The 27,302-nt window shown below is 48.4% G+C and overlaps 1 protein-coding gene across 2 annotated transcripts in view; it reads left to right on the top strand.

The window, feature by feature from the left end:
- Positions 1 to 27,302, top strand: part of ATP2C2 (ATPase secretory pathway Ca2+ transporting 2) — a 76,994-nt gene that overhangs the window by 20,574 nt on the left and 29,118 nt on the right. For both annotated transcript variants that reach the window (XM_055413028.2, XM_088830664.1), the window contains exons 2-10: positions 722 to 832; positions 2,943 to 3,059; positions 6,610 to 6,699; positions 7,991 to 8,026; positions 8,143 to 8,204; positions 13,103 to 13,211; positions 24,237 to 24,386; positions 24,464 to 24,532; positions 25,298 to 25,373. In XM_055413028.2, the coding sequence (XP_055269003.1) occupies positions 722 to 832; positions 2,943 to 3,059; positions 6,610 to 6,699; positions 7,991 to 8,026; positions 8,143 to 8,204; positions 13,103 to 13,211; positions 24,237 to 24,386; positions 24,464 to 24,532; positions 25,298 to 25,373 (820 nt within the window). The remainder of the gene's footprint in view (positions 1 to 721; positions 833 to 2,942; positions 3,060 to 6,609; positions 6,700 to 7,990; positions 8,027 to 8,142; positions 8,205 to 13,102; positions 13,212 to 24,236; positions 24,387 to 24,463; positions 24,533 to 25,297; positions 25,374 to 27,302) is intronic.

Here is a 27,302-nt window from a genome sequence, read left to right as displayed (position 1 = left end):
ATGCTATCTAGGTTGGTCATAACTTTCCTTCCAAGGAGTAAGTGTCTTTTAATTTCATGGCTGCAATCAGCATCTGCAGTGATTTTGGAGCCCCCCAAAAATAAAGTCTTAGGTTATTGCAAATGTCTCCCAAAACAGGCCGTGATACCACCAGTCACCATCAGGAACCACTCTCTGTGGTTCGGTGCATTCTTAACTGAGAATCCCAGAAGTTCAAGGTCCAGGGTTCTAGATCTGTAAATTGTTGCCCTGTTCTGTCAGCTTTGTGATATTCCATTCAGTAAAATAAGTTTGAAAACAGATGCATCAGTAACAGCCAACAGTTGGAAACAATCCATCAGCAGTAAAGCAGAAAAATAAATTGTGCTATACTCATTTGGTGGAATACTATGCAGCCATGAAAATTAGCAAGCCATCACCACAGACACTATCATGCATGAATCTCACTAATAACCTTGAGTCAAAGAAACCAAACACAAAAGCATATATATTACATGTTACCATTTACAGAGTTAACCCCAGCAAAATAAATCTCCTGGGTGCTGTTTATGTTAATGTCTGTTTCTCGATTGGGAAGCTGGTTATATGGGTTAGTGTGTAAAAATTTGAGCTATAAACCAGATCTGTACACTTTTTCTGCGTATGTTATACGTTAAAAAGACATATCTGTATAAAACCAGTGCACCTAAGAGCAATCCTACTTTTTTTTTTCCCCTCACAGATTGATGGACAAAATGACTTGAAAGCCATCGAGAAAGAGAAGACAGTGGTGGCTCTGGCACCCAAGGAAGCAAGCAAATGCCTCAGAGAGGACCTAGCCAAAGCATTTTACGTAAGAACTGAGTTTGTCTCTGAGGCCTGGGGCGGTTGGGGTTTTCAGATTAAGAGGAAAGCAGCTCAAGGTCCTGAAAATGGCTTCACAGTCCTGAGCTGTGATACATTGTTATCATCACTGTTAGAAAATACTCCTGCTGCTGAATGGTTCTGATTCCCCACCAGGACGGGTGCCCACAGTGATGGCCATGAGCCCTGGAAGTCCTTCCTGGTGGCCAGGATCCTCCCAGTTTTCTGTGCATGTCTCTCTCTCTCTCTTTTCTTTATTTTAGTTAGAAGATAGTTTCTTTACAGTGCTGTGTTGGTTTCTGCCATAGAACACCCTGAATCAGCTAGAAGTATAAATATCTCCCCTCCCTCTTAATGAGAAACAGAGTGTCTCAGGGGACCCCCAGGTTTCCATAGCAGCCCAGTCAGAGTTGAATCTGGGTGTTTTGACATTCAAGCTCAAACTCTTCACCACTTGCCATGCCCACCCTTCGTGTTTTATAATTCGTGGTGTTGCCAGTGACCGAAACCAGCTTCTCACCAGTTTCTTCTGGTGAATTTGGATTCCTGTCCAGGGCAAGACAAAAGCCAAACCGAAGACCACTTCCATTCCACGAGGCTCCCCTGTGAGGCTGAAGGAGTTGGCTTGCTTTATGGTTTCAGTTATCTTTACTTAGCCAAGCAAACATGGTATGTGTGTGTATGTGTTGACTCATAACCCACCCCACTTTGGGAAAGCCAATAAAAATCCACTAATAAAAGATCACATGCCACAATTTCAAAGAAGCTGGAGGTCAGTGTTTCAGGCCAGCCTTTCCTTGAGAATACTCAAAAGCCCATCTAAATTCAAGTCCCACTTGTTAGCATTTGGAGAGGGGAAGGAAATATGTTTTCCTTGCCGAGACATTTTCCCCTACCTAGGAAAAAAGCATGGTTTTCTTGCTCTGTTCAAAAGAATCTAGAAGTCAGTCCAGCCTTCCCATCACCTCAACCATCTGGTAGAACTTTTTTGTTTTGTTTTTGTTCTATTTATTTATTTTTGGCTGCACTGGGCCTTCGTTGCAGCACACAGGCTTAGCTGCCCTGAGGCATGTGGAATCCTAGCTTCCCGACCGAGGATCAAACTAGTGTCCTCTGCATTGGTAGGCGGATTCTTAACCACTGGACCACCAGGGAAGTCCCTGGTAGAGCTTTCTTATCAACTTTTTAAAGACAGTGAAGCTTTTGTTGCCACCAGGACAACAAAGGTTCCTTATATAGTTATTGACTCTTAAATTAGTTATATTTAATGTCAGTTTGTATAAGCAGCTTGAAATTGTATCTGGCACAAGGCATGGATGATGGAATCATGCAGCTTTTTTTGTTTCTAAGGGCAGGCCTTTTTTGTTTGTTTGTTTCGAGGCAAAATACGCAACCTAAAAGTTACCATCTAACTACTTTTAAGTGTACAGTTACAAAGTGTTAAGTACATTCACGTTGTTGTACAACCCATTTCCACAACTCTTTCCCTCTTGCAAAGCTGAAACTTCCATGTTAGTGGTGAATAATATTACTGTGTGTGTGTTTGTATGTCTGTGTGTCTGTACCACATTTTCACCGATTGATGGACACTTGGGTCATGTCCACCTTTGGCTGTTGTGAATAATGCTGCTATGAACATGGATAGACAGATATCTCATTGAGATTGGTTTCCAGTTCTCTTGATACATACAACCAGTAGTGGAATTGCCAGATCGTATGCTGGTTGTATTTTTAATTTTTGGAGGTACTTCCACACAGCAGCTTCACCATTTGACCTTCCCAGATTCATCTTCCTAAAGATGAAAATGTAAGTGTTCCTGCATCTGCAGGTGTCCATGCTATAATCGCAGACCCTGGAATGTAGACCCAAGGCTGTCTTCTCTGTGGTGTCTGTAGGGCGGAAGTGCGGGCTCATTGAAAAGAAAGAGATTGAAGGTCTCCTCCTGTCTCTGCCCATTTGCTTGGGGTTTCTGACCTGGCCCCCTCTCCTCTGTGGGCAGTCCATTTTCCCTGATCATCGTGGAAGCGGCTGGCTTCCAGAGCGGGAATCCTGTTACTTGGGCTCCTTGGTCTTTACCTTCCCGTCCTTCCCCCTCCAGGTAGATTTACAGAACGGGCTGTCGGAGTTCTCAGTGACGCAGCGCAGGCTGGTCCATGGCTGGAATGAGTTTGTTGCTGATAACACGGAACCTGTGTGGAAGAAATATCTTGATCAGGTGGGACCATAGCCGTCACTCTGTGCATTAACCAGTGTAACCCTGGGGGTGAGGAAGGGAGCCACCGTTCCTGTGTAACTGTGGATTGAGGGTGTCCGTGGATGAGTCAGCACATGGGACAGTAATACTGCAAGGTCACAGAAGGCTTACCCCTTTCAGGCTGCTCCCAGCTGAGAGATGGGCTCACCAACTACCCTGGCGGCCACAGTCAAAAATAATAGTCTTTCAATTCATAGAGGTAGCCATGTGCCAGGCACCACGCTGAGTAAATAAGTAAACTTCAACTTACTCTTCCTCTCGATCCCTACTTTGAGATGTGGTGGTTTAGTCACTAAGTTGTGTCCGACTCTGCGACCCCATGGACTGTAGCCCACCAGGCTCCTCTGTCCATGGGATTTTCCAGGCAAGAATTCTGGAGCAGGCTGCCATTTCCTTCTCCAGGGCATCTTCCCAACCCAGGGACCAAACCCAGGTCTCCTGCTTTGTAGGCAGATTATTTACCAACTGAGGAGAGTGAAATACAGAGAAGCTGACACATTCCCAGGTTGTGTAGGGCTGCCAGATTCAGCCAATAGACGTATAGATGTCTGTTACATTTGAAATTCAGATAGATACGCAAAGGAGAGTTTTTTAGTGTATGTTCCAAATGTCACATGGGACCTACTTGTACTTAAATTTTAAAAAAGTTCCTTGTTTATCTGAAGTTCACATTTAACTGAGTGTCCTGTAATTTACCTGGCAGCCAGGGTCCAGAGTCCTGCAGTGTTAAGTGTCGCTGCTGGGAAGTGAAGCCAGGCAGCTGACTCCAGAGCCCCTGGCCCTCTTAGCCTTTGCCACTGGTGCTGAATACATGTTGTATCAGTCAAATGCCTGGAAGCCACGGGAAAGAAGGGGAAAAAAATTGAAATAGATCCTGCTGCAAGTTCCAGTGTAGAAATCAACACCCCACCTCCCACGCAGGACCAGTTCAGAAAGCTCCAGTTAACAGGCAGAATTTCCCAGATACCTGAAGCCATGGTTGCCTCAGTTTCCCCTCCCTGGCTTTTGCACCCTCTCCCATCCCTGACACCTCCCTCTCAGTCAAGCTCAGAGATACCCCAGGCTTCTCTGCCTTCCCATGGCTCATGTTTAAGGCTTCCTTGATTGGTCAGTTCAGGGACCAATCACAGCCCTCCTTGTAGCATCCTCACTCTCCTTTCTCCTCTGGTCCCCCCACCTGCTCATTGGTTAGTGCTCAGTGCACTAGGGATGTCATTCATTGACGCATTTTGGCACCAGAAATGCAGGTGACTCTGGCCAACCCAGAAATTTCCTGGAATGCCTGTGTTGGGAAGAGGCAGCAGAGGCTCCTGGAAGTTGAAGTTCAGGGAAGGAGGCTGACACATGGGCTGCGGGGGACCTTCTCCCTTCTGGAGTGGGGCCTTGGTCACTTCTGCCCTGGGTGCCCCTTCCACTAGGCCCTGCTCACCTGGCCCCTGCCCTGCCAAGACCTCACACCTAGGGCTGTCATCTAGCCTCCAGCCAGGACCTTTCCAGGAACGAAATCGCTTCAGTTTCTAAGAGCAGGAAACATGCTTATTCATCCTAACCTCAGCAGTTCAAGGATCCATCTCAGGGTATCCCCGTGGGATTGGAAGGCAGCTCCCAATGGCCGTGTTTTCTAGCCCTCGACAAGCACAGGAAGTCCATGTGCCCTCACTTATTAATTCTTTGTGTTCATTGAGCACTTGCTGCATGCTGGATGCTTTGGTTCTCCTGTCTGTCTCCTCCAGTGACAGGGAGCTCACCACTTCACAGTGGTGTTGTGGGCAGTCCTGCTTCTCCATCTCAGAAGACTGACCACTAGGAATTCTACCTTAGCGTGGCCCCAAATCCCTACCCTGGAGTCATGAAACAGAGGTAGATTAGAGTCAAGCTGCTGGGTTTGATCCTACTTCCAGCCTTGTGACTTTGAGTCTGCAACTGATCTGCCTTGAGCCTCAATTGTCCCCATCTAGGAAATGGGACTAGTAAGTCCCTCCTCTTCTGAATCTTACATAAGAGGAAGCTGAGCCTGTATTACATGCTTAATAAAGGTTGTCCCCAGCCTCAGTGTCTGCCAGCTAGCCTTGGTTCAAGCGTAACTGTTAAGAGCACAGGTTTTGGAGTTGCCTGATCTAAATGAATCCTCAGCAATTCAGTTTCTTTCAGAAACTTGGGTTGGTCATTTATCATCAAACAGGACTACTTAACAGTACCTGTGTCATGGGGTTGTGAATGTGAAAGTCACTCAGTCAGTTCCAACTCTTTGCGACCCCGTGGTCTATACAAGCTGTGGAATTCTCCAGGCCACAATACTGGAGTGGGTAGCCTTTCCCTTCTCCAGGGGATCTTCCCAACCCAGGGATCGAACCCAGGTCTCCCACATTGTGGGCAGATTCTTTATCAGCTGAGGCTCAAGTGTCATGGGGTTGGAAGGAGCCTATGAAACGATGCAGTGAAGTGCTGAGCATAGCGCGTGGCTTGGAAGAGGTGCTCGGGAAACGCTGGTTTTTGGGCTGTTACTGTTTATTGTAATGAACGTCTCTGGTCACCATCCCTTCCCCACATAGTAAGGTTTCAGCAGACCGCTTTCTGCCTGTCCTGCTTTACATGTGGGCTTAAAAGGGGCCCCATCAGAGCCGGAAGCGTCTCATTATCTATAGCCAGGGCGGCGCTATTGGCCCGTGGTGCGGTCTCTGCACTGGGCCTGACACCTGCGTGCAGTGTCTCATGGTGACTCTCCTGTGTCAGATGGAGCAAGGCAGGTGTTTGGCATGGTCTCCAGGAGGGGCGGAGGGAGGCTGGTGGTGTCCGTGCTGGTCTGGAGGGGGCGAGATTCTGGGCTTGGGATTAGAGTTCAAGGTGAGGCCAGTGCCTGGTCCCAGCTGTTCAGAGTGGCCCCATCCAGGACTGAGGACCTCGGAGCTAACCCTGAGCCCATGGCTGGAGTGGTCCCTTGTGCAGACACAGGTCTGCTGCCCTTGGGGAAGCTTCCCATCAATCTTTGCCAGGGCTGGGCTGGGACACGGGGGTCATCACACTTTCAGAAAGCTGGCTTGCCTGGGGGCCCCAGTGCTCCAGAGACCCTTTAGTGGGAGCCAACCCCCAGAGACATACTGGAGAGCTTCCCACAAAATCCTAAAACCTGCATCAGAGTTTCTGAGATGGACCTGTTTTGAATGGAGTATACAAGATGCTGCCCCTGAGGGGCAGGGTCTGACCTGGAGCAGCGAGGAGATGTGGCAAGGCGAGACCAAGAACCGGAAGGCAGGGCCAGGGCTGGTGCCTTGGTGACAGGGACACTGTCGAGATGGCCCCAGGACGCCGGCGGACCGCAGTGGTGGGTCTTCAGGCGGAGGAGAGCCATCGGGCGGTGACAGTCCTCCCCTCCTAGCCCTCAGATCACTGCCGGGTCAGCCTGGAAGCCAGGCTCTGGGTGCAGAGCTGACGCCGCTCCACTAGAGCAGGCCCCGTCTCTGATGTCCATGAGCCTAGACAAGATTCCACCACCCTGTTTTTCATCTTTCAGTTCAAGAACCCCCTGATCCTGCTTCTCCTGGCCTCTGCCTTGGTGAGCGTCCTCACAAAGAAGTATGAGGACGCCATCAGCATCGCCATGGTGAGTGCGCCCCACGGGACTCAGGGGATAGCGCCCCCCACCGCCCCAATCCCAGACCTGGCTGCCGAGGCCCTGCTGAGTCTCTGCTTATCTTTATTATGCAAGGAGAAAACACTAGGCTGTAAGAAGAAGAAAAACGGTAGAAAACACAGCATAAATAAAGGGCAGAAGTGTCCATGTTCCTCTACCTCACGAAGAGCTGGCTCATTGGAAAACACCCTGATTCTGGGAAAGACTAAGGGCAGGAGGAGAAGGCGCAGCTGCTAGACTGTGTTTGAATTCAAGTTAAATAAAATGAAGAATTCGATTTCTCGGGTGAAGTCAGCACCACAATTTGAAAGCATCAGTTTGTCAGTGCTCCACCTTCTTTATGCTCCCCAACTCTCACATCTGTACATGACTACCAGAAAAACCATAGCTGTATCTGGTTCCAAAATGTTTTCGCTGCCCTGAAAGGAACCCCCATACTCATTAAACAGTCATTCCCTTCCCTCCTCCCACCAGCCCCTGGAAACCACCATCTGCTTTCTGTGTGTCCGGATTTACCTATCCTGGGTAGTTCTTATAAACAGAATCCTGTGCTATGTGACCTTTTATACGTGGCTCTTAACATGTGACCTTTTGTTTAATGACTTTCATTCCTGCTTCTATCTGTCAAGTGCTATCTTTTGAAATACAAAAACAGATTCCTTCCGTGCAGTGGAATTCAGTGTTTCTGTTCGAAAGCCTGAGGCTAGATCCACATCTTCTGCTGTGAAGTCATGTTTATTAGAAGCTTTGTTGTTGTTTGTTCAGTCACTTATTTGTGTCTGACTCTTTGTGATCTGTGGACGGCAGCACACCAGGCTCCCCTGTGCTTCACTGTCTCCTGGAATTTGTTCAAAGTCATGCCCATTGAGTCAGTGATGCTATCTAACCATCTCACCCTCTGTCAGCCCCTTCTCCTGCCCTCAGTCTTTTCCAGCATCAGGGTCTTTTCCAACAAGTCGGCTCTTCGCGTCAGGTGGCCAGTTATTAAATGCTGGTGAGATATAAATGATCATATCTATACTGTATCATCCTGTGTTACAAGCGTATCTATGCCAAAAAATCTAGGAAGATAACCCCCAAATGTGAACCTGTGGAGGCAGAATTGGGACTGCTTTTTTGGCTCTCCTGTTTTCTAAATCTCTGCATAGTGCTCTATTTTGCAAGGAAAAAGGAAATACATTTTGGAAGACAGTGTCCTCCCCTGGATCACTTACCTGCTCATTGGCAGTGGGTGTTAACGTGCCCTCCGTTTGCCCCCTAGGCTGTGCTGATCGTGGTCACCGTCGCCTTCATCCAGGTGGGTATATGTGCCCTGAGTTCCTGGGCGGGGTCACCCGGGCTGATGGGAGCTCTGTGGGGGCCCCCCACCCCCTGACCCCACTTAAACACAGTGTTTCATGTGCTTCCGGCCAGGAGTACAGGTCAGAGAAATCTCTGGAAGAGCTGACAAAGCTGGTTCCTCCCGAATGCAACTGGTAAGTCGGAGACCTCCCACCCACCCAACCCCGAGACTTTGTGGTTCATCAGAGGAGTCAGTGGGCTGGAGAGTTTGGCAAAACTTTGGCCACATTTATATCCTCTGTCGTGTGATATGGGAGAACCGTGTCTTACCAGGGGTTAGCAAACCTGATCTCTGCCCCGCCAGCAGATCGCTGTGTGTGTTCTTAGGTGTGTCATTCAGTCTCTCTGGGCCTCCACTCTGTCACTGGTGTCTAGTCAGAGTGCCCAGCCTGGGGGCCATGGATGACAGGGCTTTGGGAAGAGGGTAACCCACGAAACCTGTGATGAAGTGTGCAAAATTGTGTGCATTTTTCCTGAAATGCATTTGACATTTTTCCTGAGGCTCAGAAGAAGCTGAGGGGAAGGGCTTTAATAATAAGCTGAGGCCTCAGAACTCTGATTGAAGTGGGTGGACAGCTCAGGGATGAACCCTGGCCATTTGCTCAGCTGCCCGCCAGCCTCTTTCCTACCTGAACATTCCTGCTTTGCCTTTTATCACATCACCCTCCCCAAACACATTTAAAAAGGAAAGACAAGAATGTCTCCCCTTACCCCCTGGGCCTGTCTGCTTAGCTCAATGCTGTGCAAAGGGACTCTGGAAGATTCCATCATATGCCCGGGACAGCATCACTAATCACATATGGTTGTTGAAGACTTCACCCAAGGAACTGAATTCTTCATTTTATTTAAGTTGAACTCAAGCAGCCTCACAGGCTAGTGGCTGCCATCACAGGTGGCTCAGCTTAGAGGGTTTGCAGGGGCCGCTGCCCTCAGTAAAGGAAATGGCAGAGGCAGAAGTGAGAACGTTGCAGGCCTACTGTTGTATGTGTGTTTCAATTTAATTTTTTAGTGTATCAGCAGTCCCCAACCAGTTATTCTCCTTGTAAACGTGAAACCACTTTGGAAAAGACCCAGGTCTTCTCCCTCACCCCTCCTGGCATCAGCTGAGGTTGTCTTAAGTCATGTGTCTTTCCCAAATACACACTGCCACTCATAAGAAAGTCACTGCAGGTATCTCGTGATCCAAGGTACTTTGGAAGGATTTCAACAGACAGTAACTCTCTTTTATCCAAAGGATAAGCTGGGAAAAAGAACCTTAACATATATTTGGATGCAGATGGCATAACTGAACATAGAGCTGGAGGATAGAAAGATTTAGTGAGAAGTCCCTCCTCTCAAGGAGTCAGCAAGTGAAGAGTGTGTGTGTGACAGAGAGATACAAGGCAGAGAATAATCAGTAACAAAGTAGAGACCAAAAGAGCATGCTGTGGAAGCATGAGAGGCATGAGTCAATTCTAGCAGATTCTTTTGGGGGGCAGTAAAAATGTCTGGGCTTAATGATGGGATGAGCAAGGTGTCAGAAATCCAGACGTGTGATGTGTGATGTAATCCTATAAGCAGACACAAGCATCCATGATTTATGGGGTTTGATGAGCTGATCTTAAGTTTAAATATCAAGTCTTGGCCTTTCAGGCGAATAGTATGCATTATTGATGTCCCTGGGAGTTGCTTCTGAAAGACAATTTTATTTTTAAGAGCAACAGAGGCAGGCAACCTGGGAGAGTTGAAAGAGCAGTGAAGGGACACAGCCTCCCTCCCCAAGCCCCTGAGACCCATGTCATGAGAAGTATCTGCCCTGCAGACCCTTACCTCCATCCTTTGTGCATTCATTAAATATTTACAAAGCACCCACTGTGTGCAGGGCGATGTTGTCCCAGGTGAAGAGATAGGAAAGCCCTGGCCTTTGGACCTCTTACACTCCTAACAGGGGAGGCAGATAATGAAGTCAAGGAATGAAATGGTTTTGGAATGAGGCAGGTACATTAAAGCCAAAAAGACTGAAAGCCAAGGCCACACAAAAAGAGAGCCTCGTGGAGATGCAGTGACTTGTGGAGGTGTGGGAACAACCTTGAATAGCTGGCTGGCAGGTTACTCTGCTCTGACATTTACGGTGGAGCTGACCTTTAAGTTGAGGCCTGATAAATGGCAGGGGCCAGCCACGGGAAGAGTCAAGAGAAGAGCAGACATATATCTGATAGGTGCTATTGGCTATGCTGCTACTGCTGCTAAGTCACTTCAGTCGTGTCCGACTCTGTGTGACCCCATAGACGGAAGCCCACCAGGCTCCCCCGTCCCTGGGATTCTCCAGGCAAGAACACTGGAGTGGGTTGCCATTTCCTTCTCCAATGTGTGAAAGTGAAAGTGAAATTGAAGTCGCTCAGTCGTGTCCGACCCCTAGCGACCCCACGGACTGCAGCCTACCAGGCTCCTCCATCCATGGGATTTTCTAGGCAATAGTACTGGAGTGGCTTGCCATTGCCTTCTCCGAGGCTATAAAGCCCAGAAAATTCAGCTGCACAAATCACAAGGAAACTGTGTTGTCTTATGGCAAGAGATCTGAGCTGAGGGGCCAGCCGGGTTAGTTAATTCAAGATGGCACCAAGGACCTGGTCCTTTTATTTCTTTACTCTGCCATCCTCAACTTGCTGGCTTTGTTCTTTTTTTTTTTGGGGGGGGGCTTGAATGTTTAAATTTATTTTTCCAAGATGACAGGTTAGTGACATGAAGCATGGGGAAGTAGTCAGTAGTCGTCATATGGTAAAGGTAGCATTTTCTCCACTTGACCAAGCTTCATTTCAATATTTGCAAAACATAACACACATATCATGTGTTTCATAGGTTTATAATATTTGTTTTGATAGCTATCATCATACAGTATAAATTTTAAAAAAATAAAAATTTGGACCTACAAATCTTGGGTTCAAATTCAAGTACTTTCAGTTGAACTATATGACTTTGAATATTTTGCAAGTTTTTGTAACTCTAAGGAGCAGTATAGGGATGGCTTGAGGGAAGTTAACCATGTGTTTATCAACTACAAACTGTCACTTGCCATTAGCAGTTGCCATCTACCTCTGCATAGATTAAACCATGAACTGCGGCAGCTGCTGCCTTTCAACACCACCTGAAAGGCATTCAGGGTAGAGAGCAAAAATGAGACCCCACCAACATAGCCAGAGACAGCAGACTAATGGAGACGAAATCATCCATTCTGCCTTCTTTATTCATCCACTACTACTAGTCTATAATTTTTCGGGAGCTCAGGTCCTTCAACACTTGTGATTGTTCCAAGAGAACAGGTGGACTTTCCAGTTCTTTTGTCCTCCCCTCCGGCAGATGCGTTCACGAGGCACTTCTCTCTTGAACGTACCTGTAAACAGCCCCCCTTTTGCTGATACTAGAGACAACTTTCAGCAACCTTAGGTCCCAGCCCGTAAGTTTTCATATACTAGTCACTGGATTCCCATGGGTTAACAGAGATGAGAAGTCAATGAAAAACTATACAAAGGAGCTATTGGTTCAGTCGTCGGAATACGGGCAGCACAATGGGCCTACTTCCTCCACAAGCAATGTTCCCAATGGCAGCAAGAAAAGGACGAAAACCCAAGTGAACTTGTTCGTTCTCCCTGCTCCCCTATCTCCCTGGGGCACCCCCGTAGGTGATCGCCCCCCCCCAGCTCCGGGACCAGCCCACCAATCACGGCAAACTCTCATCCAAGTCTAGAGTGAGGAAAGGAGTCCTGCAGGCCGGTAATGGCGGGTCGTGGGGTTCAGCAGTGAAGCTGATACAAAGGTGTCTCTGCCCTATACCCAGTGCTGCCCATGTTACTCCACTCGGAGGGGCCTTGACCCGGAGCTACCGATACTACAGCTGCCATGGCTGCCAAGTGGCACCTCTTCTGGCTTTGTTCTTATACTGGATTCCTTCAAGGCCCCAGGATGGCTGCCACAGCTCCAGACATCACAACCAGACATGATAAAGATGAAAATATCCAACAGAAGAGGCCGTGTGTGTGTAAAGGATGAGAAAACCTTTCTCCTGAGCCCCCGCCAAATACCACTCCTGTCTCTTAGGCCAGTGTTGTAGATCATGCCTGTGTCTACATCAGTCATGGGCGGGGAATGGGATCACCCTGACTGTCTCAGCTTATCAGGACCCACCCCCTGGAGCACTCTGCTGTGGGGAGAAAAGCAGGTACCTGGATAACTGCATTCTGTTAACAGGGAAGAAGGGAGTATCTACTCCATTCAAGATCCATAAAGACCTTGAGACTGGAAAGAGCTGGGTGTATTCAAGGGGGTGTGTGGCAGGAGGTAGGGTGTCTGGGTCTAACTCCCAGGTTCTTGGAGAGGGTTTGGAGCAGGATGAAGCTGTGATCTGATTTTGTGCTTTAAGAACTCTCTGGCTACTACAGGAAGGAGGCCGAGGGAGGGGCACAGGTCCAGCCGGGGGGCTCCTGCCATGTTGGGTAAGGAGCAGCATGTGGTGGGTTCTAGTGGGAGCCCGTACATAGAAGCATGTCTATGTCTAACAGCAAACAGTCGAAGAGCGGTCCCAGGCCTGGGGGGTGGCGGGGGTGGTGGTGTTCCCTGGCTTCTTGGGCACTTAAGGTGCTCCTCCTGGCTTTAACAAGGTTCTGCTGTCCCTGAGGTCAGAGCCGGGCTCTGCACACCAGAGCGCTGTGTTCTCCGAGGACAGAAGTACCGCCGGCTGCCAGCTTTGTTAAGGAACCGCTTCTCTAGACCTGCAGAAGCTTCTGGAGGCCATGTGGTCCCGCCTTGTTTCCAAGCAGGGTGAACAGTAGTCACCCGACTTTTTAAATGAAGCCCAAGGTCTCCCAGGAGTCAAGCTCTTTCCCAAGAGTCTTTTAGGACATGTGAATTTAAAAAATAATAAAACCATTAAAGCGCAAGCGTTTGTCCACATTGGAAGGAGAAAATGTGTTTCTGTAACCTTTGCTCAAGTTTATCAAAGTGCCTAAAATTGAGATGTCACTGTGGATGCTTCTGCTTTTTCCCATTTAAAATGCAGCAGAAGAGAAGGAAAGCTCCAGCACCTGCTAGCTCGAGACCTGGTACCTGGAGACATCGTGTCTCTCTCCATCGGAGACCGCATCCCTGCCGACATCCGTCTCACAGAGGTGAGGGGCCCAGACACCAGTCTGGGGCCATGCAGACCCTTGGCTTCTCGGAGGCAGGCATTCTCTCCTTCTTGCACAGACATGGACACAGACATAGGCATGTGTGCACACAAGCAGAAAGTTAGCAAGCAAGCTAATTTTAAGCACAAAGCTCCTCCAGTGGCATTTCTTGAATTATGTATTCTCGTGTAATTATGAGCTAACACGTTTTGGTTATATGATTTTCCAGCTTGTAGCCTACTGCAGTAGAGAACTAAACCACAGTGGGGCCGAGGAATGAGGGAGAAGTTGCTTCTAGAAACAGCCACACTGATGGCAGACAGAAGCACTGTCAGACGGCTTCATCTCAGGATGAGAGCAACCAGCCCAGTCGTAAAAAGTAGCACAAGCCTTTGTCAAGAGCACAGTGTGGGACATCGGGTATGGGGCTCCACCCCAACCTTTGCAGGTCTCAGGGTGTCACGACATCACAGAACATTCCCTGAGGCTCTCGAAGATAATCCTGAATCCTCAAGAAAAGGGAGAAGAAAAAAAAAGAAAAGGTGAAGTCAGGTTCAGAGAGATCTGTTGATGGGAGTAACCTATTTTATGATTCCTGCTAAGAAGGTTAAAGGATTGTTCAAAGCTTTTAGTGATAAAGAATTAAGCCCAGGTTATCGGCCTGATTTATTTATTTAAGGAGGATGTGTTCTCTGGGTCAATAGCAGGCTGTTGGAAGGGTGGCCTGGAGAGAGGTGGGGAGTGGAGGGAGACAAAAGAGATTGGGAGCCAACCTCCGGGACCTGCGTTTACAGCACCCTGAGCCTGTCTTTGGAAGTGAGGCAGGGGCCAGGGGGCACCTGGGCTTTCCAGCTCCTCTGCCCCTGTTTTCAGATCCCCAGGCAGGGCACAGCAAGTGTACCCACACCAGGGTGAATTCCTCTCCGTCTGTTTCTGCCCACATGAGCATCCAGCCTCCAAGTCCAGGGCATGTGGTTCCCAGTAGAGGAGCCGCTGTCCAGTGGCCAAGCCCCATCTGCAGGGAAAGCTGAGGAAACCAGTCTGACACTGTCCATGCCTCCCTAGGGATGGGCTCTTTCCTGCAACGTGGAGGAGTCCCCAGGTACAGGGGCAGGGTGTCCACACTGGGCAGCTGTTAAACAGGATGCACGTATACTATGGATGCTACAGGGGGGCAGAGTGGTGAAGTGGTTAGTGCCCTGGGACTGGGCATTAACTAAGTCCTATCCTTCAGAAACTGTGTGACCTTGAGCAAGTAGCTTAGCCTCTCTGTGCCTCAGTTTCCTCATCTGTCAGAGGGGTTAATGTTCATTCTCAGCTCGAGGGGTTCTCATGATGCTGAACTGAGCTAAGACCATCAGCCTGCTTGTGCAGCCCCCCGAAGTGGGGACAGAGTCCCAAATATCAGCCATTGATTTAACTGTTTATCATTACCAGGCTCGACAACAGTTCCTTGAAAGAATTTTTTAAACCCCAAGTAACTCCCCTCCTACTTCAACTGGTTTTCTTCCTGCCCTGCTTCTATCAGATTAGATGGTATCTGGTCGTTGCCAGCATGAGGACTTTTTCAAGGCTACCGGCCGCCAACACTCTGCAGATTTTTTCTCTGGTCCTTTTGCCGATCAATAGCTTTGTTTACTCACAGTAGAATTTTGTTTTTAGTAATTTTATCTGTTTGTCTGTACTGGGTCTTCCTTGCTGCGTGTGGGCTTTCTCTAGTTGTGGCGAGCAGGGACTGCTCTCCAGTTTTGGCGCAAAGGCTTTTCATTGCAGCGGCTTCTCTTGTTGGGGAAGCTCTCTTGAGCTCTAGAGCATTTGGACTTCAGGAATTGCCACACGTGGGCTCAGGAGTTGCAGCTCCCGCGCTCAAGAGCACAGGCTCAGTAGTTATGGCACAGCATTGAAGCAACCCCCTGCATTGTCCAAGGGTCAACTGTGTGTAACAATCAGATCGGCGCTAGCCATTGTGTAAAAACCGCCTTGCTTCATCTCCCAGTGACCTTAAGAGGCCAGTGCTCTCCTTTTACAGGGAGGACACAGAAGCCTGGAGGGCTGAGCTCACACAGTCAGTGGGGCAACGGGGACTTGAACCTGGGCCACCTGGCTCCGGAGCCCAGGCCTTTCACCACAGACTCCAGGCCCTGTGTCGATGCAAACAGTCTCTAATAAGAACAGAGCGTATGAGCCAAACTGAGGACTGTAGCCCAGGAGACAGGCTCGCCATAGCCTGGACAGACTGCTCCGGAGAAGCATGGCTTTCAGCACTGTTTTGTATCCTGTCACAACAAAGAAAAAGAAATTCCATCAAACATGGCAGGGTACCTTCCTTCAAGATCGCCAAAAGGACAGATTAGCACGTACGCAGTGAGAGGCATGACCTTGGCGTTTGGGAAGAGAGCCTTATCTCGGAAGGTGTCCTGGCTTAGAGGCATTCACCCCTATCTTCAGAGTGAGCACTCTTTGCTTCTGGGTAATGCGTCCTTTTCTTTGGTGATGAAAGCAGGTGTACTATGTGCGGTGCACACAGGCTGTGCTGGCGATCATAAAACCCAAGCCAAGTCGTAAATGCCAGGCCTCTGTCGCCTCTCCCCCGGCAGCCAGCTCTCCGGACTTTCTTCCTGGCTCTCTGGCTCTCCGTCCAGGTTTCCCTGGTGGATCGAGCGTCTGGAGCTGCTGAGCAAATTATTACATACTCAGGGGCGCAAACAACATGGGTGTATTATCTTGCAGTCTGGAGGTCAGACTCAAACTCAGTTTCACCGGGTGGAAATCAGGGCATCAGCAGGACTGTGTTCCCCTTTCCCGAGCTTCAGGGGAAAACTGGTCCCCTTGCATTTTTCAGCTCCCAGGGTCGCCCACACTTCTTGCCTCGTGCCCCCGAATCACACCAACCACTGCCTCTGTCTTTGTAGTCCCTTCCCTCAGACACTGCTCTGATTCCCATCTCCTAAGGACCCTTTTTAAAATCAGTTGATCTCTTTTTTCTTTTTTTAATTATTTGGCTGCCCTGGGTCTTTAGTTGCGGCATGAGGAATCTTTTAGCTGTGCCATGTGGGCTCTAGTTCACTAGCCAGGGATCAGCCCTGGGGCCCCTGCATTGGGAGCGTGGAGTCCTGACCCCTGGACCAGAAGGGAAGTCCCTGTAATGACATTTAGGGCCCCCCAGGATCATCCAAGCTAATCTCCCTGTAGCAAACCCATCCGTTTAATCACACCCACACAGTCTTTTTTTGCTGCTAAGACAACACTTTCAGAAATTCCAAGGATTAGGACTTGGGTGTCTTCAGGGATTGGATGGTAGGGGGCTACTATTCTATCCACCACCCTCAAAGCCCTCCTCTAAGCCTCTCCTCCTTCCCTGCCTGCCTGAGGGCACCCCTCCTAAATCCGCATCAATCAGTCAGTCAACAAATATTTCCTGAGCCCGACTATGTGCCAGGACCTGTGCTGCATGCTGAGGAGGCAGTGAGAACAGATGAGACCTCTTTTTATAGCCTGGAGTGACAGACCACATCTACCACAGGGGAGCTTGTGGGAAAAGCCCAGGGGATTCTGGACTTCCCAAACAGGACAGACTTGACTGGCCCACTGCAGTCACAGAGGGCTTCCTGGAAGCAGTACCTTTTGAGCTGTTCTGGAATAGACGTGAATCAGCTCTTCTAGGTAGAGGAGACCCAAGCTGTGTGCTCAACCCTAACTTGGAAGCCAGATGCATTGCTACTTTTAGCTGCCCACAACACATGTTCGCACAAGAGGGCCGTTCCTGCCATCTGTAACCTACTTCCCACCAGCAGCACTTAGCTATTCTCATTCCTGAGGTCTCAGCCCCCACCCATCCCCTCCCCACCAGCCTCCCTGATCCCTCTCCTGAGGCATCACCTCCCCTCCCTACCCCCACCCTGGATTCCTGCTGTTCATTCTAGTGTCAGTTTGCTTTCCTGTTTATTTCTTAGTTCAGTTCAGTTGCTCAGTCATGTCCAACTCTTTGCGACCCCATGGACTGCAGCACACCAGGCCTCCCTGTCCATCACCAACTCCCGGAGTTTATTCAAACTCATGTCCATCGAGTCAGTGATGCCCTCCAACCATCTCATCCTCTGTCGTCCCCTTCTCCTCCTTCCTTCAATCCTTCCTGGCATCAGGGTCTTTTCAAATGAGTCAGCTCTTCGCATCAGGTGGCCAAAGTATTGGAGTTTCAGCTTTAACATCAGTCCTTCCAATGAACACTCAGGACTGATTTCCTTCAGGATGGACTGGTTGCATCTCCTTGCAGTCCAAAGGACTCTCAAGAGTTTTCTCCAACACCACAGTTCAAAAGCATCAATTCTTTGGTGCTCAGCTTTCTTTATAGTCCAAATCTCACATCCATACATGACTACGGGAAAAACCATAGCCTTGACTAGACTGATCTTTGTTGGCAAAGGTCCCTCCACAAGGGCAGGGAGTTTGTCTTTCTTGGTCACTACTGGATTCCCAGGGCCCAGAAGAAGGCCTGACCCTTGGCAGGAGACAGATGGACAGATAGCCCACCTCCATTCCAGCATATCCAAACCCACACCCACCTCCCCACCTGCATCCTCACCCCTTCTCAGCCCCCTAACCCCCATTGTTCCTGTTTCTCTGGCCAGCTGTCTTCAAGGGAGGCATCTTTGTCTCATCTCTCTCTTCTTTCCTCTTTTTAAGAAAAAAATAGACTCTTTCTTAAAACCTTTCTCTTTTTTTGACCATGCCATTCAGCTTATGGGATCTTAGTTCCCCGACCATCACCATGACCCATCCCTGCTGATGCTGACCTTAATCAGCTGGCTGAGGTCTGTTTTCTCACATTTTAATGTGGCACCAGTTGATAGGGTGCAGATGACACCACCCTTATGGCAGAAAGTGAAGAAGAACTGAAGAGCATCTTGATGAAAGTGAAAGAGGAGAGTGAAAAAGTTGGCTTAAAACTCAGCATTCAGAAAACTAAGGTGATGGCATCTGGTCCCATCATTTTATGGCAAATAGATGAGGAAACAGTGGAAACAGTGAGAGACTTCATTTTTTGGGCTCCAAAATCACTGCAGATGGTGACTGCAGCCATGAAATTAAAAGATGGTTATTCCTTGGAAGGAAAGTTATGACCAACCTAGACAGCATATTAAAAAGCAGAGACGTGACTTTGCCAACAAAGGTCCATCTAGTCAAAGCTATGCTTTTTCCAGTAGTCATGTATGGATGTGAGAGTTGGACTGTGAAGAAAACTGAGCACTGAAGAATTGATGCTTTTGAACTGTGGTGCTGGAGAAGACTCTTGAGAGTCCCTTGGACTGCAAGGAGATCCAACCAGTCCATCCTGAAGGATATCAGTCCTGAATATTCATTGGAGGAACTGATGCTGAAGCTGAAACTCCAATACTTTGGCCACCTGATAGAACTTACTCATTTGAAAAGACCCTGATGCTGGGAAAGATTGAAGGCAGGAGGAGAAGGGGATGACAGAGGATGAGATGGCTGGGTGACATCACTGACTCAACAGATATGAGTTTGAGTAAACTTCAGAAGTTGGTGATGGACAGGGAAGCCTGGCATGCTGCAGTCCATGGGGTCGCAAAGAGTCGGACACAGCTGAGCAACTGAACTAATTAATAGGGGTTCTTTCTGTGAAAGATCCTCATGTTTGGGCAACCACTGCTGTCACTCCAGCTGGAAAGTGCCCGCATCTTATCAATCCAACAGGCCCTCTGAGGGTCCTCCTCTGAAGCTCTGTATTCATGGGGCTCATCCTGCTGTAGGAGGAAGCTGCAGTGACCCCACCCCATGTGGATCAAGACTAAACTTTGCCCTCTGACTGTTCACAGTCTGGCCTGCCCTATCGCTCCGTCCCAGACCCTGTGAGAGAATGGATGCCTGACATAAGAGAATGCAGCAGAATCCATCTCTGACATGACCTAGGTTGTGGGACCTTGGGCAAGTTTCTGAAGCTCTCAGAGCCTCAGTTTTCTCATCTGTAGGGTGGGAATCAGAGCAGCATCTTTTCCATGGCATAGTCGTGAATGTTTCATGAGAAAAATACACTCAGCAAATGTGTGTTAGCATGAACATACCATCAACAATAGTAATTCTTCTCTTAGTTTCTCTTGCATTCTAATTTAGCATCATCCCATTTAGCACTGAATCACCCTTTATTTGTTTCAAGAATTTGATTTCCAAACTTCTTGAAAAAAGAACCTGATTTAAAATTCTTTGGGTATATAATCGGCATCCACTTTAAAGTCTTGTTGACTTGGCCAATTGAAAAACTGGGTGAGCAGGTTATATTCTAAATGATCTTTCTTTAAACAGCAAAAACCAAACTTAAGCAAACTATGTGAGCCTAAGTGTGTTTGAAGGGGTTCAGTTCAGTTCAGTTCAGTCGCTCAGTCATGTCCAACTCTTTGCGACCCCATGAATCACAGCACGCCAGGCCTCCCTGTCCATCACCAACTCCTGGAGTTCACTCAAACTCATGTCCATCAGGTCGATGATGCCATCCAGCCATCTCATTCTCTGTCGTCCCCTTCTCCTCCTGCCCCCAATCCTTCCCAGCATCAGAGTCTTTTCCAGTGAGTCAACTCGTCGCATGAGGTGGCCAATGTATTGGAGTTTCAACTTTAGCATCAGTCCTTCCAGTGAACACCCAGGATTGATCTCCTTTAGAATGGACTGGTTGGATCTCCTTGCAGTCCAAGGGACTCTCAAGAGTCTTCTCCAGCACCACAGTTCAAAAGCATCAATTCTTCGGCGATCGGCTTTCTTCACAGACCAACTCTCACGTCCATACATGACCACGGGAAAAACCATAGCCTTGACTAGACGGACCTTTGTTGGCAAAGTAATGTATCTGCTTTTTAATATACTATCTAGGTTGACCATAACTTTCCTTCCAAGGAGTAAGCGTCTTTTAATTTCATGGCTGCAATCAGCATCCGCAGTGATTTTGGAGCCCAAAAAAATAAAGTCTGACACTGTTTCCACTGTTTCCCCATCTATTTCCCATGAAGTAATGGGACCAGATGCCCTGATCTTTGTTTTCTGAATGTTGAGCTTCAAACCAACCTTTTCACTCTCCTCTTTCACTTTCATCAAGAGGCTTTTTAGTTAAGTGTTGGAACAAGAGGAGATGTAGTGACCTCCTAGCCCAGTGTCCCAACACTTGCCCCACAGGGTGGTCCACACACTGCAGCCCCCACTTGGAGAGTGTCAGCATCCATTTGCATAGTAAAGACCCTGAGAAGTCCTGCAGTAAAGAGAACCAGTTCACTGGGTTTACCCCGATATTCCTCAAACTGTTTTTCACCGTGGAACCCACTTTCCACAGAGTAGCAATTAACTTCCTGCCAAGGAGGGTTCCCCAAGGCACAAGTGGGAAAATGATGTTCTATCTCATGACTCATCCATTTTATACCTGGAAAAGCTAAAGCTCCCCAAATCACAAATATGTGAATGTGATTTTTGTTAATATAAGAAGTCTCTAACCCTTGTGGGTCCACTAGGAAAGCAGAATGGAGGCACAGGGGGCTCTTGGACCTGCAGTCAGCCTTCACATAGTCTGGTACAAGTGTAAAGACTAGAATTAAAAACAGAACAAAGAGCGACTTCCCCGGCAGTCCAGTGGTTAAGACTCTGCCTTCCAATGCAGGGAGTGCAGGTTCAATCCCTGGACAGAGAACTAAGATCCCACATACTGCCAGGTATGGCCAAAGATTAAAAAACAACGAAACACCCAGGACAAATTAACCTGTCTACTTAGTTCCACTTGCTGCCAGTTTGCTCCATCTTCTTTCTGTCCGGCGCACCCGTCCACGCATACTCCCTCACTGAGAGCCTACTGTGCTTCACTTGGCCTGCATTTCTTGGACTGTAGGCTTCCCCTCCTGATGGAACTGGCCTGTCTTCTAATGTCTAATATCGTTTTGCACATTTTCCCCATGTCTATCCTTCTCTGCTCCAGACTTTTCATGGCTCCTTGGTCTTTACAAGGTTATACCCCAATCTCTTAACCGATGCCAAACACAACTAGGCTCCAACCACACCTCCCACACATCCTCTGCTCCAGTCACGCTGGTCCCACATGGGTCCCCATGTGGACCAAGCCTTCTGTCTCTTTGCTCGTGCCCTCTCATATTGGTGGCTTCCCTGGTGGCTCAGCTGGTAAAGAATCTGCCTGCAATGCGGGAGACCTGGGTTCGATCCCTGGGTTGGAAAGATCCCCTGGAGAAGGGAATGGTACCCACTCCAGTATTCTGGCCTGGAGAATCCCATGGACTGTATAGTCCATGCGATCGCAAAGAGTCAGACATGACTGAGCGACTTTCACTTTCTCATGTTGATGGAGTTGAGGTCCCATGAGAGCAGGGCCAACTCTTCCCCCTACAGCAAACCCTGCGCCGGTTTCAGCACCTGGGACAGTGCCCACCTCTGTCCACTCCTGAGAACCTGTCCCCAGAGAGGATGACCTGGTTCCACTGCTCGGCATGCTGGGTTTCTGTCCTTTTAGTCTGTGGCTGGGGTGCTGGGGGAAGAGAGATCTTTATTTACCTCCCCCCATCTCTTCCATTACTTTGATCAAACTCATTATTACCAAGTCCACCCACCAGCAATTCTCCCACTTGCCTTCTTTTCCCTCCTGAAAGACCTGCCTGATTCTCTTACCAGTGTCTGCTTATCCCTTAAGGCCTGTTTCATATCCTAGACCCTCCAAGAAACTCTGCAGCTCATCCTCCCCACCACCACTCCACACTCCTGTTTCCTGAACCTTCTGAGGCAGAATAGATCCGATTAGGGCATTAGGTTGTTCTAACTATGCCTCTCAAACTCAGGCAATGGCAGGATTCTCTTTCACTGCTGATTTACCATTTTTATTACAATGTAACTTCAATGGAACAAACATAAAGTTAGGTACAAAATCTATGTGCTTCAAATTAAGTTACAACTTATTCTAATTATTATCATGTCCAATTAGACCACATTTACTAGAAACGGAATCTGTTTGCCATGGTTACTGTTGTTCAGTCCTAAGTCGTGTCTGACTCTTTGCAATCCCATGGACTGTGGCATGCCGGGTAGGGTGACAATATATAGCCTAACATACTCCTTTCCCAATTTTGAACTACGGAGATGTGGTAGTTTCTGCTGCCTGGGACGTGTGGGGTCAACATCTGGTGGTTCTGGATGACTCACTTTCCGCATTTCTTCTTTCATTGTGGGTTGGGAGCTGCCTGTGAGCTCATATGACTTTGCTCTGATGTCCTGGAGATAAAACATGAAGATCAGTTAGTAGTTGCATTTGTGGTGGTAGGTTGAGATAGATACATGGGTTTGAATAGGCAGGGGTTTATTCATATTTCACATGATGAGAGCCTGAAGGTGAAGCCAACAAGGTGGCTTCACCATGGAAGAAAGGCCCTGGGTTTCTCCCAGCCCTCCTCTCTGCCCTCTTGGGCTGTGGCATCCTGTTATCGCCTGTGAAATGGCTTTTGGAGCTCCAGCCATGAAAACAATGACCCAGGCAGAGAGAGAGAAAGGTGAAGGGGGCAAAGAGGACCTGTCAGCTCAGCCGCCTTCAAAGATCTACACAAAGACCATTTATCCCATTGTCCAGAGGGTGGAGACACTGAGCTGCCAGGGAAGCTGGGAAACAGGGCTAAGGGGGTGGGATGGGGGCCATCATCAGACCCAACGCCATGGGGTTCTGTTAGGAACTTAAAGGGTTAGATGGATATTACTTGGCAAGTGGTGGCTCCTGTCATCCTTGGGGACTGGGGTTCCCTGGAAATGTGCACATTTTTATAGATTGTTATTCAATTGTAAAACTTGGGAGTATAGAGAACTCACAGACTTCTGTTTGAGAAAGGTTGATCTAACTGTTCTTTTGGGAGTTTGCAGGAAGATAACTTCTTTTAGTTGCTCTTTTTTTTTGCTTCAGTGACAAGTCCCTTAGGGGCAGAGTACACCCTAGACACCTTGCACAGTCTTGGTGGTACCTGGCATGGTTCTGGCCATGGAAGACTTACCTCCTGAGTGATACCTACTGGGCCTGTGGTCACTTCTGCAAGACTTTGAATGGCTAAGAATGCAGTCTCTGGAGCTACCATGTTGGTTCAAATCTCTGCTCTGCCGCTAATGAGCTGTGTAACCTTGAGCAGATTTCTTAATCAGCCCATGCCTCGGTTTTCCCAAATAGAAAGTGAATAAGGGACTTACCTGGTGGTCCGGTGGCTAAGACTCTGTGCTCCCAATGCAGGGTTTGATCCCTGGTCAGGGAACTAGATGCCACATGCCACAACTAAGAGTTCACGTGCTGTGAGTAAACGGTCCTGCCCAACACAAAGAAGATCGAAAATCCCCCACACGGCAACTAAGATGGCTGCGGCCTAATTAATTAACTAATTAATTGAATATTTAAAAAATATAAAGTGGATAAAATAATAGTCTTTCATGGAGGGTGTGAGGATTAAGCAATAAGCCTTGTGAAGTGTTCTGTGCTGGACCTGGTGCATAGTAGTAGGTGTTCTGGAAATGTCACCCTGGAAACATCAGGAAGTGTGTGTATCTGTGACTGCATGTGTGTTTCGGGTGTTGACGTGACCTTAGGCTATCATCAAGTAACCCGGCTCAGTGCTACTCAAATCACACGGATTGTGTGGGAACCCCAGGGTGGGCAGGATGTGGGAGTTAGGGGAAAAATAGGATGCTCCAAAAGGGATATTCTAATTTAACCATTGCTTAAGTTGTTTTTTTTTTTAAGTTTTTATTAAAATTTAAAAGGGTGTTAAAACAGGATTTGAGATTCCTATGTTTTCTGAAAGGGGTCCCACATTCTAAGCTTTTCTGATTCCTGGAGGCACCGGAGGCCACATTGTGATACTTGTTTCCTGATTTCAGCACGCTCTTGTTTGCTGTCTGTTGACCAGTGACATTAAGGTGTTAGACACTATCCTGGGCTTTGAAAACCAGCTCATAGGTTGGGGGGCTGGTGCCACACCTTCTCTCTTTGCTTCCCCCCAGGTCACAGACCTCCTGGTGGACGAGTCCAGTTTCACTGGAGAAGCCGAGCCAAGCAGTAAGACAGACACCCCGCTGACGGGTGAGGGTGACCTCACGACCCTGAGCAACATCGTCTTCATGGGGACCCTGGTGCAGTGCGGGAAGGGCCAGGTGAGCCCTGGGGCCTTGGCGTCCCTCACCTGTGGGTCTTCAGCCTCAGACCTCACACCTGTCTCTCCTGGACGCAGGGCGTCGTGATCGGAACAGGAGAAAAGTCCCAGTTTGGAGAAGTATTTAAGATGATGCAGGCTGAAGAGGTGAGGGACTGGGGGCTTTGGGTTTCTTTCTTCTTTTTCAGATTGCGTGTGTGTCTCTGGCTGCACTGGGTGTTCACTGCTGTGTGGAGGCTTGCTCTAGTTGCGGCGAGCAGCAGCTGCTCTCTCGTGGTGCTCAGGCTTCTCATTGCGGTGGCTTCGCTTGTTGTGGAGCATGGGCTCTAGGGCCCCGGGGGTTCAGTAGTTGTGGCACATGGGCCCGTTGCCTCACTGCATGTGGGATCCTCCTGGATCAGGGATCGAACCCGTGTCCCCCATATTGGCAGGCGAATTCTCAACCATTGGACCAGCAGGGAAGCCCTGGGTTTCTTGTAAGGTGGGGTTTGAGATGATTCTCAGCTGGTGACACCTGCCCCGCCTACTCCTTAGGAACAAGGATGATATGGTTAATGTGAGTACACTTTTAAAAACTTTTTACTTTGAAATGCTCATTAGGATTTTTGTCAAGATATGACTTACTGTGATATGCACAGATCTGAAATGTAGCAGTCAGTGGATTTCTATTTATGTGTCCCTGTATAATCATCACTCAGCTTAAGATATAAAAAAAATCCAAGCAGGGTCTTCCCTGGTGGTCCAGTGGTTGGGATTCTGTGCTTTCACCGCAGAGGGCATGAGTTCCATCCCTGGTCAGGGAACTAAGATCCCACAAGCTACACAGTGCAGCCAAAAAAAGAGAGAGAGAACAGAAGCAGGAGGGACACTCCCAGATCTCATCTAACAAACTCATTGTTCTCATCCTTTCAGACGCCCAAAACTCCTCTACAGAAAAGCATGGACAAGCTGGGGAAGCAACTGACACTCTTCTCATTCGGCATAATTGGTGGGTGAAGCAGTTTCTGCATGGGGCCCTGGCGGGGGTGGAAGACGGGGTTGAGTGTGTGTGGAAAGGAGCCATCCTGTGCACCCATAGCTGTTTCTCAAATACCTTACTACTCACCTGGGTGAGGACTGGGGTTTGGGATCAGAGGTTCTTGGTCACCAGCAAGAGATTTCTGTATCAGTCGGAACAAGCTAGCAGCTGTAACAAGCAGCTCCTACATTTTAATGACTTAACATGATCATAACTTATTTCTTGCTCACACTGAAGTCCATGGGCACATTCCTGGTGAAATGGCTTTCCTGGGTAGCTCACCTCCAAACACTGACTTGTGGTCCCAGGCTCCTGCTCTATTGTTGCTCTGTCTTCCTCCAGTTCCTGGGAGGGGTGGGCCATAATTCTGTTAAACCAGCAGATGGGGAAAGAAAGAACATAGAGATTTGTGGGGAATGGGGGTTGGGAGGGGAGCATTTTTTAAGGCAGGGACCAGGAAGTGAAGTCATCACTTTTGCTCATTCTTGATTGGCTAGAATGAAGTCACATGGCCTACCTAACTGCAAAGGCGACTGGGAAATGTAGTCTGGTGGTGCACCCAGCCACGTTTCTATGCTGTGCCTGGGCTTATTCCTCCTGACCTTTGGCAGTATACCAAACAGTATCCCCATGGTGCTGCAGCCCAAAATTCAGGTCTTATTCCTGAATTATACCCTGGTCCCTGCACCTGCCCCTTCCTGCTGTCTCCAGTTCTGGCTTTGAGCCTGTGTCCTGCGTTCTCAGCTTTCAGGGTCAACTAGTGCCTGGGCCATTATAGATTCTCAATAAATGTTGGTTTAGTGAATAAAGGAACAAACCAGCCAACCACTGCCCATAGCACAAGCAGTGATGAGAGGAAGTTCCAGTGAGTCTGGCTAAAACTGCAGAGTGGAGAAAGTTCCTGGGAGAAGAGACAGTTGTCCCGCCTAGCAGCAGTTTTGTGCTTCTGGTCATCCAGATGCATTGGTTCATTTAATGAGTATCTTATGACACACTTGACCCTGCAATAGGTTCTGGGGCCACTGAGATGAGTCAAACACAGCTTCTTCCCTTTGGAGGACCCCAGAGAAATAGGAGAGAGACACCTGAACAAATATGAAATGTGAAGGTAGCTGTTAATTTTGCATGGGAGAGTTGAGAAGGCTCCAAAGGGGAGTGACATTAAGTTGGGTCTTGTAGGATGGGTAGGAGTTTGCCAAGTGAAAAAAAGAGAAGATTGGGAATTTCAGACCAAGGAAAACATATATCCAAAGACATGGAAGGTATCTCCCATTCCTTTACAACTTTAGGAGGTTGTAAAATTAGCAAAGTGTTAAGATGATATGGTCTGAAGTCGGATCTCTCAATCTTATCGTGCTAGAGATAGACCTGCCTGCCCTTTCCTCGCTGGCCACCCCTTCCCCACTCTCTAGTTTCTAGTCTCCTTTCCCAATGTCAATTTTGGATGTTGTACTCAGAGTTTGCTCAGTCAGTAGGTTTCCTGTTTTCGAGCAGCTCTGTGTCCTCTTCCCTCCTTTCTGCCCTAGTTTGCCCTGCAGCAGTTTCATAGGAAGTGGGTTTTATCTTAACCTGCCAAATCTTATCGCAACCAAGGGGGCTCTGTGTTTGGGAGAGGATTTGGAGGCCGTGCTCAGGCATGGTGGAGGAGGACTGTGATAGATTAGTGATGTCTGTCATGGAGGGAGAGTGGCTCTATGTCACCATTCACCTGCCCTCCTCGGGGTTACACTAATCAGGCATCTCGGACAGGGTGGGTGGATGCCCACACACCGCTGGCTGCCCAGAGGGCCCTTTTACTCTCTAGAGCAGGGGGTGGAAACTCTGACTCCCAGGCCAAATCAGGTTCACCACCTGTTTTTGTGTGACTCACAAGCCAAGACTTTTTTTTACATTTTAAAT

This window comes from Moschus berezovskii, chromosome 22 (genome assembly GCF_049115385.1).
Source record: "Moschus berezovskii isolate FMDL1 chromosome 22, NW_MosBer_1.0, whole genome shotgun sequence".
NCBI classification, from domain to species: domain Eukaryota; kingdom Metazoa; phylum Chordata; class Mammalia; order Artiodactyla; family Moschidae; genus Moschus; species Moschus berezovskii.
This window is presented reverse-complemented; position numbering and strand designations above follow the sequence as displayed.